The 13,047-nt window shown below is 49.9% G+C and overlaps 1 protein-coding gene across 1 annotated transcript in view; it reads right to left on the bottom strand.

The window, feature by feature from the left end:
* Positions 1–13,047, bottom strand: part of ITGAE (integrin subunit alpha E) — a 54,976-nt gene extending 41,929 nt beyond the window's left edge. The window contains exons 1-5 of the mRNA XM_075014116.1: positions 12,908–13,047; positions 11,468–11,621; positions 9,705–9,855; positions 7,696–7,773; positions 5,898–6,019 (exon numbers count right to left, since the gene is read on the bottom strand). Of these exons, the coding sequence (XP_074870217.1) occupies positions 5,898–6,019; positions 7,696–7,773; positions 9,705–9,855; positions 11,468–11,621; positions 12,908–13,047 (645 nt within the window). The remainder of the gene's footprint in view (positions 1–5,897; positions 6,020–7,695; positions 7,774–9,704; positions 9,856–11,467; positions 11,622–12,907) is intronic.

Genomic DNA, 13,047 nt, shown 5'->3' with positions numbered 1-13,047 from the left:
AAAGTTGTTCTTTTGTCTTTCAGAAACACAGAAAAACTGGTAGTTACTGAAGAACCACCTAAAACATCATGAATTCCCTTTCAAAAAGAAGAATGTGGTTTTATATTTTGTTTGTGCTTGTCTTATTAATAGCATTGTTAAGTTGTCTACATTGGTAAGTAAACATAAAAATACACATGGGCTCGCAAATTAAAATGGTCTGCATGTTGCTGCCTTATTAAAGGCCTTGCAGTTACCATGTGCTGTTGCAGTTATTAAGTGTGCTGCTCATCAGGCGGCTCATGATGAACTTACGCATGGAAATGCCTTGGCTGACTCAGCAACTAAGGCTGTGGCCCTTTCCCCTCTTGGGCCACTTCACTATTTCCTATTTTTACAGACTCCCAGTCTCCTATTGCAACTCTTATTGATATTGCACTACTCCAAGATCAGGCCCTAGATTCGGAAAAGGCCACCTGGAGACTGGATGGATGCCTTTTGCATCCTGACCACCTTTGGTGCTCCCTGGACAGCCACCTGGTTGCGTCCAAGGTCCTTCTCCTTCATCTTGCTTGCGTGCACCACGGTGTGGCTCGTGTAAGCAAAGGGGGGGATGATTACTACTGTTCAAACAAAATTGATTTGCTCCCAAATTCTCCCAAGTAGCCCAAGACTACTGTCTGGCTTGCCCCGTCTGCCAAGCCCACAACGTGGGCAAACCTGTAAAGACAGTTCCAGCAACCAGACCTCCACCTTTAGGACCATTCCTGAATTTACAAATGGACTTCATTCAACTACCCAAACGCCAGTCTTTTGCATACTTGCTGGTTATTGTTTGTTTGTTCTCGGGATGGGTAGAAGCTTATCCATGCAGGAAAGCTGACACCATTACAGTGGCAAAAAGACTTTTAAATCATTATATCCCATGCTGGGGAATACCTCTCATGATCTCCAGTGATAGAGGTATGCACTTCAATGGACAAATTATTCAAAACTTGGCAAAGTACTACTCTATCCAACAGGCGCTACATTACCCACAACATCTGGAGAGCACGGGATCAGTAAAGAGACAAAACAGGATTTAAAAAAAATAAACTCACTAAAATATGCGAGGACTCTGGTTTAACTTGGGTAGATGCCCTCCCAATTGCCCTAATGAGCCTAAGAGCCACTCCTCACTGAAAAACTGGACTTAGTCGCTATTAAATTGTGTGTGGTCGGCCCATGAGACTGCTGAGCAGCCCGGAGACTGACCAGGCTGATACCACACTTGTCAAAGGAAGCCTAGTTAAGTATTGTCAGGAACTTACAAGGTGTGTGCTGTCCTATCATTCACAGGTCACGGATGCTTTCCAGGAGGCCCCAAGTGAGCCGTGCCATAAGCTACAACCAGGAGATTGGGTCGGTGTGAAGATCCACCAGCGAAAGACTGCTCTGGAACCAAGGTGAAAGGGTCCCTACCAAGTCCTTCTGACCACCCATACTGCTGTGAAGTGCCAGGGACTGCCCACCTGGATTCACGCCTCCCACTGCAAACCGGTTCCATCTCCTATAGAGGCGGGTCCTGAAGAGGAGCTCCGCAGACCTGGTACCAGAGACCCAGGTCCAGAAGTAGATGGGGATCAGCGCAGGCCTGGTACGGGCAATCCAGGCCCAGACGCAGACGAACCTGAAGGACCAAGACTACGGTACCAGCTGCGGCTCAGGAAACCTGCCAGTGATAGGTGAAGAAAGCTACAAAGTCCTGAAGAACAGCCCGAATGAGACTGGCCAAACAAATCTTGCTGAATTTATGTTTAATCCTGTGTTTAATAGTTTTAGTAGTTATAACCTATATGGCTCAAACATGTTTATGCTTTTAATGAACCAAGTTTCCCAAGAATTTAACACCACAGATTGTTGAATATGTGCTCACAACCCTGTACGTTCAGAAGGAGGTGTCCCAATGATTCCAGTCCCACTAAATAACACTCAGATGAATGGCACGTGGTTTGATGAACTGGGCCAGAATGACACATGGTATGATAAAGGGTTTAATGGCCTAGGATATGTCTCCCTAGCCATAACCTCAGTTGGAGAATATTGTTGGACGTGCAATGGCACAGGAGTCTGGGTGGGGAAAAGCAGGTGCGAGATAAGCGCTGTCCAGAATGGGGTGTGGGATAAAAAAGATAACACCTGAGAAAAAGATAAAGGCCTGCGGACTTTGGCATCTTCAGGTACTATTTGCAGTGGATGATGAAACCCCAATGCAATAAAGCCTTAACAGCTAAGATTGGCCATTATTTCATATGTGGCCGAAGGGCGTATAAAATGCTGCCCATAAATTGGAGTGGAACCTGCTATATTGGGGCAACCTTCCCAGCCTTTCGGATAGTTGATCGTCTTCCTGGTAGTAGGGTTTGAAACTACCAAGAGATAATGGAAGTGGAATGGTACTGGGGAGTCATGATCCCAAGACTGGGTGTGGCCTTTGTCTTAAACGAGATCCAGAGGCTGGAGGAAGCTTTTGAGAAAGTAGCCAATGCCACAACCAAAGCCCTCCAAGTCATTGATAAGGAATTAGAAGAAGTTAGACAAATGGTCCTCCAAAACTGGATGGCCCTAGATTACATCCTAGCGAGCAAGGGCGGGGTTTGTGCCATGGTGGGAAAGAAATGCTGTGTGTATATTACAGACACCAGCAAGGAAGTAAAGGAAGATGCCTCAGAAATTGAAAGAGCTGTGGTGAGCCTAAAGCAGAAGGAAAACTGGACCATCTGGGGTTGGTTGGGAGGTTGGGTCGGACATTAGGGAACTTGGATTTTGCAAGGAATAGCATTAGTATTGGTTATATTCTTTTGTGTTTATTTCTGTTTCTTGTTAATTAAATGTTGTCTTTCCTGTGCTCTAAAAAAATTACAGAATAGGTCCTTACCAACAGGGAAGTGGAGCTAATGATTTTAAGGCACAATGGACAAAAAAGAAAAAACAAGAAGTGTATGTGAATACTTTAATGGAGATGTATCCATGATATGGCTTCTGAGTTAGCCTTCTTAAGGCTAAAAGCGGGGGAGTTGTGGAAGCCATATTATATAGAAGCCATTTCTTGTTTCTTATTTCTGCATGTACACAAGAGCTTGAACTTTTCCTCACCTATTTGGGAATGGCAGGGAGGATGAGCTAAGTGGAATGCGTTAATGAACTATTTGGATTTGGGGCTCTTACTCCCTAGTACCTGTTCCTCCTTGCTGATAACAGTTTTCTCTCTGAAAATGATTGATGTTTCTCTAACTAATTGCTTCTGGCTCTGGGCTTGTTTGTGTAAGGGTATAAAATTCTAGAGTTAGCTGCATCAAACAGCCTTGCTGGACCTGGTTTTACTGGTTCCAGTTTGGCTCATCTGTTGCTTTACTGAATTCAATAAGGCTGAATGTTAGTCGCCTAAACAGAGAAGTCTTTTGTTTCAACAAGAAAAACTGTGAATTTCCAAGCAGGAGCAGCGAACCTTTAGCTGTGGGCTCACATTAGTATGACAGCCTGAGAAATAGCTTCTTTCTTTCTATGCTATTAGCGCTGTTAGTGCATCTGCCCATTCAAATAGCCCCTGCAGGGGGTTCACAGCTCTGTCTGTACACTTGTTATTTTTTTCTGCACTGCCAGGTGCCAGCCCCTGACACGCCGCACCCTGTGGCAACAAGGCTGTGGTGGGGGTCGTGCTTGCATAACACGCCGAGAAACTTCTTCGCAGTGCTTTATATTTGTGTGTGAACCTCCTACCCTCCCTCCCAAGTGCCACATAGTCTCTGTCTTTCCCGTACTCAGCCACATCATGTGGGTAGCCCCTGACCCAATAAAAGAATGCGCCTGCCATTTGGTGCTGTCCATGCTGCCAGCCACACGTTTAGGGCTCCAAGGGTGGGAAAGATATTCGGGGCTTTGCAGCTGCTGTGGGGAAGTCTCTCCCAGCAGCTAAGATACTGGGGGCTTTGCTGTCATCATGGGGAACAGCCACTTCAGCTGCCCCCCACTGAACCCCCACTTCGCACATACTGGGGCTTGCTGCCGCTGGGGGGGAGATATGGGGCTTCCACCATCACCTTATTATACCTACAGTGACAGTCTTTCTGTGTCATTCTGTTTTGTTCCAATGATCTCAGCTGAGAACGCATTCGTTGCACAGAAGCCTTATAGTGCACCGGAAAGCCAAAGACTCTCCCCAGCATCAGCAAAAGGAACAGGGAAACCAAAAAGTCTTTTTTCCTGCACTTTTCCATCCTCTTTCTTCTCACTTTAAAAACCAGTCTGGGCCCCTGTATTATTTTCAGGGCTCACATGCAGGCAATGGTGGGAAGTAGGACAAGTGGATGGCCAGTCGAGAATACACTTGCTGCACCCATGTTGGTAACATAATGTGTGGGGAAACCAAAAATGCTCTTTTCCTGGACTTTTCTATCCTTTTTCTTCTAACTTTGAGGGTCCCTGCATTATTTCCAGGGATCGGCATATTTTCAGGGATTGGGAGGGGAAGGAGGAAAATGCAATGTGATCAGATGACATCAAGACCAGTGAACATACCCAGAATGCTTTGGAGATGAGGGAACTGTGGGATAAGTTTCCACAATGCACTACTGCAACAGTGAATGTTAGCCGATCTGAGTGTAGCAGCAATGACTCGACTTTGTGAGGAGTATCTGGGAAGTGAAGATGGTCAAATTCGAACTTAAAAATTCCAGAATTAGAAAATCGATATAAAGAATTCTAATTTATCTCATAGTGTAGATGCAGCCTCGCATCTCCTCTGGCCTGTGCTCTACAGGGAAGGTCAGACCAGTTGACCACAGTGGTCCCTTTTCTGGCCTTGCCATCTAATATGACTCTGCAAGGGAAGGCCAGAAAGTAAAATGTGTTCTGGCAGAAATTGCACCTACATACTAAGGAGATGAACACTGAGTTTAAAAGAAAAGTTATGCTAGCTCAGAAAAATTAGAGCAATGGTAAGATTCCCATTTCATTCTGAATTTACTATTCAGAGAGAGGAGAGCTTTAGACAAGGACCGAAAGGGGATTTTTCAGTTCATTTGTTCTCATATTGCTTTTTTGCCATACATTCCAGGCTGCAGAAGGAATTAGGTGGAATCATACTAAATTCACCAGCACCAGTCTCTTTGCTGTACCATGACTTTCCTTTGGAATTCTCCCCTCTAAGGGCTGACCTGGCCTATCCCTGATAAGTCTGGCGCACAAGGTAAGCTCTTCAAGCCACATACTGTCTCTCTGCTATATTTTTGTACAGCTCCTAGCACAACGGTCCTCTTGCCTGCAGGAGCCACCACAACAAAAATAATAAATATAAAGGATTTTAGGGAGAAAGGTGCTAATGGCTGCCAGCAGGGGACTCTTGGATCCAAAGACATTTACAAATTGTGTTTGGAAAAGTGGCTGCACCAAGCATGCTTCCAGGCTCAACAGAAAGAGCAATCAAATAGTAAAATAGCCGGAAATCATGGAGGTGAGGGCCCAAGGTCGCTTAGCAAGCCAGAGCTAACCCAGACAGATCAGCAGAGTTTCCCTGGGTGCAAAGGCAGGGGCTAGGATATTGGCTGCAGGACATAGGTGTTGTAGGCAGGACACCAGGAGAAGCAGTTGTGAGACAGAGAAGCAGAGGGACAGAGATTCTTGGACAGAGAGGTCATGCAGGGGCACAGGTGGGGACTTCTGAGCTGGAAAACAGGCTATTGTTGTTTGTTCCTACTCTGCTCCGGGAGGCATGTTGGTGTATGCAAGAACACACCTAGATTGTATCGCTGATATTTTATCCTAACAGAAACAAACTTGCAATGCCTCAAACTGTGGCTAATCCCACAAGCCAAAAGGGCAATGATAACAGAGAGCAGGGGCTGCTGTATTTGCAGACCAGTAACTGAAGAAGGGAGCACCTCAAAGCACTTCTTATAGATGTTGCTCATCATGTTGTAGATGAAGGCCTTGGCTCTTTCAAAATCCTGGGCGTCAATGCTCCCCGATCCGTCCAGAACGATGGCGATCTCGGTCCCTGTGTCTGCCGGGACAAGGAAAGCCTGACTTAGAAGGAGGCTGTCAGGACCACTGCTATTCCAGCATTGAGAGAAATGCATCTCCATAGCCACCTAACCGGCATGAAGCTGCAAGACTGCAATTTCAGTGTCAGCAGATACACATGAGCTGTGTCTACACGTGCACGCTACTTCGAAGTAGCGGCACTAACTTCGAAATAGCGCCCGTCGCGGCTACACGCGTCGGGCGCTATTTCGAAGTTAACTTCGACGTTAGGCGGTGAGACGTCGAAGTCGCTAACCTCATGAGGGGATCGGAATAGCGCCCTACTTCGACGTTCAACTTCGAAGTAGGGACCGTGTAGACGATCCGCGTCCCGCAACGTCGAAATTGTGGGGTCCTCCATGGCAGCCATCAGCTGGGGGGTTGAGAGACGCTGTCTCTCCAGCCCGTGCGGGGCTCTATGGTCACCGTGTGCAGCAGCCCTTAGCCCAGGGCTTCTGGCTGCTGCTGCTGCAGCGGGGGATTCATGCTGCATGCACAGGGTCTGCAACTCGTTGTCGGCTCTGTGTATCTTGTGCTGTTTAGTGCAAGTGTGTCTGGGAGGGGCCCTTTAAGGGAGCGACTTGCTGTTGAGTCCGCCCTGTGACCCTGTCTGCAGCTGTGCCTGGCACCCTTATTTCAATGTGTGCTACTGTGGCGTGTAGACATTCCCTCGCTGCGCCTATTTCGATGTGGTGCTGCGCAACGTCGATGTTGAACATCGACGTTGCCAGCCCTGGAGGATGTGTAGACGTTATTCATCGAAATAGCCTATTTCGATGTCGCCACATCAAAATAGGCTACTTCGATGTAGGCTTCACGTGTAGACGTAGCCATGGAGACTTAGGCCATGCGAGTCATTGATATGAATAGCACAATGCCTTTACAAGTGCGGGGGACAAGAAAGGCCATGGGGTGGGATCCAGCCCTGCCCCAAGCCTTTTAATTCAGCCCACAACAGGCCACTAGGATTGCAGAGGGTAAGAACTTCAATTGCTGCCCCACCTCCTCGGGAAATTCTCTTAGCTCCTATTGGCTGGAAACCAGCCAATGGGAGCTGAGAAATTGGGCTGCACTGCCCCATCCTCAGCAAACTCTCTCCCCTCTTATTGGCTGGATGCACAAAACTGCTCAATGGGAACTGTGAGATTTTGCTGAGAGTCGGGACAATGCAGCACAATTTCTTTGCTCCCTTTGGCCAACAGGAGTTGAGAGATTTTGCTAGGGGCCGGAGCAGAAAGCCCTCCCCTCCCTTGGCACAGTGAGCCACGTAGAACAGCTTTTGGGCTGGGACTGCTGGCAACTTGGAAAGCTTGGGTGAGAGGGCTGCTGGCCTGGAGAGTCTGCCTCTGGCACCACACCCCAACTACCTCCCACACCCTGTACTTCCTCTTATCTCTCTCCCCCAGGCCAGAATCCTCTCCTGCACCCCTACCCGCTGCTGGACCCTGCCCCAGGTCGCAACTCCCTCCAGACCTCCCACTGTCTCCTGCACCCCAGTCCCTTACCCCAAGCTCCCTTCTGCACCCAACCCCCATCCCAGACCCTCCTCCACTCTATAAAAAAGTGTAGCCCTTGACCACTTACCAAAATCTTGGAGTGCTCCCTCAATCAAAAACTATTGCCCACCCCTGCTTTCTAAGGCATTTCATCACTTACATGAGTCTTCGTCTTCCTCCAGACCAGAGTGGAAGTTGTTATTGTTGCTGTTATGGTTTCCACAGCCAAGCCCTTTCTCTGGAAGATATGCAGTCACAAACAAGAAATGAAGGGGAGAGAGAAGAGGAGAAATAAAAAGTGAACATATGCTTTGCAGCAGTGCGCTGAGCTACAAGCCTGTGATTAACCAGCCCCAGGGCATCCCACTTTCAGCATCCTTTCCATCCATAAAAGGTTCCGACTAAAGTACAGGCTCGAGACATGGGTAAATCCTTTACATTGTGACTAGGAAGGTGGGCGGTGTCTGGGAGTAGCAGGGGAGATGGATCCACATGTGATCCCCTGGGAGCTGTGCCAGGTAAGTGCCTCCCCATCATCCAGACCAGGTACCCCCAGACCACTCCTGCACCTCGCTCCTTCACAGACAGGTGTACACAAGATGGTTTCAATCTAGCCAGCTCAGTAAATATAGCACAGATGGTACAGCAGCACAGGCTTGCTGCCGGAGAATGCAGTCAAGGTCCTGGCTGGGATGGTATTTGGGGGGCCACTCTGTGCTGTTGCACCTACACAGGTGATTTTAGCGATCTAGCTTGGATGCACTTCTCAACTGCAGCATAGACATATCCCTGGTCTCACTAATATCTCTGGGAGGTTAACCATTGATGTCAGGGGACTAGCTTAGGATTCTGCCTTAGAACTGTGATGGAATGCTGATTGGCCACCACATGGCGCCAGGTATAATGTATTTTACCTTGTGGAAGACGCGTCTCTCAGAAGGAGCCCTGCCAGGCTCATTGACAGGAGCGGGGGCAACAAAGGGGTCATAGGCCCAGGGGCACTGGTCACTGCCACAGTAGCTCTGATGAAAGGCATCCTTTGATTGAAAGGCACTTTAGATGTGCCCCATACAGGTTCCAGGCTGGGTTACATGGCCCTGGAACTTGCATGGGGCATACCAAAAGCATCTTTCCATCAAGAGACACTGCAGCTTTCCCTGCAGCAGGCAGGTTGGGTCTGGGAAGGGAGGGCCTGGGGCTGGCCAGCTCAGGGCTCCTTTGGCAGGGGAGCACTTGGGATTTCTCTGTGTTAGGGGCCTTGTGGTCCCAGCTGAAGAAGGGGCAGAGGGGGTCTGGAGCCCCGAGCCTCACAAGCCAGTGTCAGGTAAGTGGGGCCTGATTTGGCCCATGGGTTCAGCCCGGGGCAAGAAGTGGTTCTGCAGGTGGCCGCTCTTACACCTGTAGCTGAGGGAATGGCAGCTCTCAGAAGGGCTGCCTGGAAAGGCTTTTCCCCTGTAGCTCTGATTGACCAGAATTGTGACCGATCAGAGCAGTGGAGGGCGGTATCTGGGATGTGGCAGAGGACATGGAGCCACATGTTCCCCCAGGGAGCTGTGCCAGGTAAGTGCCTCCCCATCATCCAGATCCTGCACCCCCAGCCACTTCAGCACCCCTCTCCCACCCGCACCCCAAGCCCATTCCTGCACCCCACCCCAGACCCCACACCACAAGCCCTCTTCCTGGCAGTCCCCTCCCACACTGAACCCCTTGTTTTGGCCCCACTCCAGAGCCTGGGGGGCTCACAATATCTACTAGCCCTGAACCCCCACTCCTGAGGCTGTGGGGCTGGTGTGTGAGGGGAATGTGGGGGATGTTGTTTTGGTTTTTGCTTTTCAGTCAAGAACCACATCAGTGAGGTGTGACTTCCAATGGATTTTTCTGTGGGTCAGTGGCCCTGACCCAGGAAAGGTTCCTCATTCCCGGTATAAAAGGAGGAGGAGGCTGGATCAAATGGGAAAATGTCTGGCTTCTCCCCTCCAGGCTGGCTTATACACAGGCAGTCTCCTGAGAAACTATTACCCCGGGATTTCAGGTAATTTGCTTTTTGTTTTGTTTTTTTGGTGCTTTGGCAGATAATAAACAAACTCTTTAATGGTCTAAGGTCTGAAGGTTTTTTTATGTACTACAGCCCTCTTCAGTGTGCAGGCTTCAGATACTGCTGCCTTTTACCTGAAGTGCCAAAAATATTTGTCCCCAGCACTGACAGGAGGCTGTCCAAAGCTTCATAGTCAGGCAGCTTGAACAAGGAATGGTCTTCGGGGTTGGAGGCAATAAGCTGCAGCTCTTTCAGGGTCCTTTCCTTGCTGAACATGTCTCCAACCTGTGGAGGAAAAGCCAACCCCTAGGGTAGTGCTGGGGAGCACAGCAGCTGTCACAGAGGCACAAGACAAAGAAATGACCTAGGAATCTGAAACACTCAGAGCAGCAACAGCAGGAGGTGTTGTTTGCAGCCAGAAGCTTGGATTCCAGAGGCAGTCCTCTTTCTGAATCAATCATCTGCATGGAAATAGCTCATCTAACCCCCTCCTTATGCCATGGGGGCAAGGGAGTAATCCAGTTTCACTGACTACTTCCAAGGCTTTAAACCAGTGCTCACCCTTCTGCCTGAGACAGCAATTCACCTGGGCTCATTGGCTCAGAAGAACTTATTCTACACCACTGTGGCACTCTGGTCAGAGCGTGACCAGGCTGAACAGCACATGGGACCGTAATAGTAAATTAGATAATTAATTAGGAATCATCACCACCGGAGAAGCACAAGAATTTAGTCACACACCTTGGCGTAGGGCCATAGGGAGTTTGCTCTTGTGAGTAGTACCTTGGGATCTCCTAGAGTCCACACAGAGCAGACAGAAACTCAGGTTTTAGGATCTCATTCATTCATAGTGAACTCCGGCACCATGAGCAACACATGGAGGGCACACAGGGGAGTCACATGCACCCCCCCAATGTGCTCCCCTCACCCTACATTCACTGTCACTGTGGCACCACTTCCAATGAGTGTGGGGATGGTCCTGCCCCTCCCAGAGTGACCTAAAGCATTGCAAGTTTCCTATCTCAGGGGTAAACAAAGTGGGGAGCAGGCCTTCTCGGGGGGGCATGGGGCATTTTGTAAGGTGGGAGCACAGCATGATGGGCTGCTGAGTCTCAGGCTCATCCAGCTCATTGAAAATGTTGAAATATGTGACTGTTTTATGTCTGTGTGTTCACATTTCTACACCGATTAATGAAGTTTTTACATTCTACAAACTTATGTTCTTCCATGTGCCGAAAGGGTTCAGTTTCATTATTCATATGAACATAATCTATATTTCCACCAGCTTGGATGACATTAGACAAGGTGGGGAGACCTCCTAATTGCAGGGCCAAAAAGTGGGCCCCAAAGTTAAATGTTTGCTCACCCCTGTCCTACCTCATGCTTCTCTCAGGCCACACCACTTCAGGGTGTGGGGGGCACTTCCCCACACTCATCAGTGGTAGGCAGGGGTGGAGCAGAGGCAGAGAGAGGGTGGGGCATGGGTGGAGGAAGGAGGAGGAGGAGGAGCATGGCTGGAAAAGAGGTGGGGCTCCCACCCCCAAATCTCTGCACCGATTTCCTCCACCTGGCACCAAGAAGAATGGAAGATTCCTTGCTCCTGCCACTCATGGCTGCCTACCCCTGCTGCCTGCTCCCCCCACCCCCCGCCCCCGGCTGTCAGGTCAGCCAGCCTCCCCATCCTGCATCCCCACATGCCTCCTGCCAGCCCCCTCTGCACCCCCTGAGCACCGCTCCCCACTACAGGGGTGCGTGTGCAGGCATTCAGGCTGCACAGGGCACCAGAATAGGTAGGGAAGGCCCAGCTGCCTCCAATTGCTTTCTGCACTCTGGGAGGACCACACCGTGGAAACGCGCTACGGCAAAGGAACCAGGTCATGCGTCACTTCTCACATACCCCAAGGGCGTAGCGTTCAATCGTGGCCATTTTGAGGGAGCTCATAACATCCGCTAAATGCAGTGGGTCCATAAAGATCTCCCCATCAGTCACCACGAGGATCAGCCGGGGAGCGTCCTTGACTGAACTGCGGCTTTCATTGAAGATGTCATCACTGTGGAAACGCAAACTCGGATGTATTTCAGGGACGCGGTACACATGCACAGCTGTGTCAACCTGTGTGCATGTTGTCAGTGGGCTGAGGGGGGCGGCTGCAGCCAGTGAGAAAGTTCCCATGGCACTAGCACTTGTAGAGGACATGCAGCCATTCAGGGACAGGATTGCTCCATCCAGGGCAATAAAGCCTAGCTCTTAAACAGCGCTATTTGTTAGTAGATCCAGTAGCACTGGGACTTTTTGGGGGGTGAGGGTGCTGAACTGCCTTTGCCCCCAGCCCCCCGGCCTGTTGAGAATGGGTTGCCAACTCTCCCTGACTGGATGACTCGGACTCTGTTGCTGCAAATAGCATCTGGTCTGTCCAGTCCAGGAAAGTTATCCTCTCTGCCCCAGGCTGGGGCCAAGCTGCAGAGCCCTGTGGGCTGGTGGTGGGACCCTAGGGCTGGCAAGGCCAGCAGGACCTCAAGCAGACAGCAAAGCATGTGGGGCTGCAAGATCCCCTATACCCTAAATCCCTTCACCTCTGAGTAGATTGCAGAGCACATTACAAAACAGGTCAATAGCATTTTGCAGGTGGGGAAACTAAGGCAAGGAGCAGCCTTGCCTGAGGTTACCCACCAGGCTAGTGGCAGAGCTAGGAACAGAACCCAGCTCTCCTCAGTGCCAGTCCTGTGCACTGTCCATTGGGTTACACTGCCCTCCCACTAGGGCTGGGGGAACTGGGAATCTAAAGTCAGATTCTAAGGCAGTGGGAAGGAACCCTTCCTTGCCCTTGAACAATACCTTCTGGTGGAGACCTGGAACAGAGGGAGCCACATCCAGACCAGAGGGTTTCAGTATCAGGGGAGATGTGGGTGAGAGATTTAAGACAAAATGTGCCATGAGCATGAAGCAGAAGCAATCCCTGGGGGCACTGGTGATGGGTACCTGTGGGGGATGGGGGTGCAGGGTGGGCCACTTAGAGGAACAAGTAGGGGGCATGAGGAGGAACCCCATTTAGCAGTTAGGATTTTGGCAGAGTTACAAGGGGGTCGTGCACCCCCTGAGCAGTGTTTCCTGGAAGCTGAGACCTGGGGCAGCCAGCCAGGGGAGATACATGTGCCACCAGGCTGATTAGCAGAGTGCCCACAGCTGGCAGCCTGCATTTCTATTGGTGGTGCATGTCTGCACATGCCTTGGTGTACATAAAATTTATTCCACACATGGACTGAAAAAAATTAGAGGGAACCCTGCTACCATGAGTCACCTAAGAGGCTCTGAAGCTCTCACGGGTGTGTAACTCACAGCACGTGTTGCAGAGCAGATGCGATCTCAGTCACAGAGCCCAACTGCATTATATTATGGACCTCGAAGAGAGCACTGGACTTGTCGCAGCTTTCCTGCAGGTCAAATCCCATTTGGATCTCTGCTCCATACTGCACCAT

Source organism: Carettochelys insculpta, chromosome 19 (assembly GCF_033958435.1).
Source record: "Carettochelys insculpta isolate YL-2023 chromosome 19, ASM3395843v1, whole genome shotgun sequence".
Taxonomy (NCBI): domain Eukaryota; kingdom Metazoa; phylum Chordata; order Testudines; family Carettochelyidae; genus Carettochelys; species Carettochelys insculpta.
The sequence above is the reverse complement of the archived record's forward strand: the minus strand, read 5'-3'. Positions and strand labels throughout refer to the sequence as shown.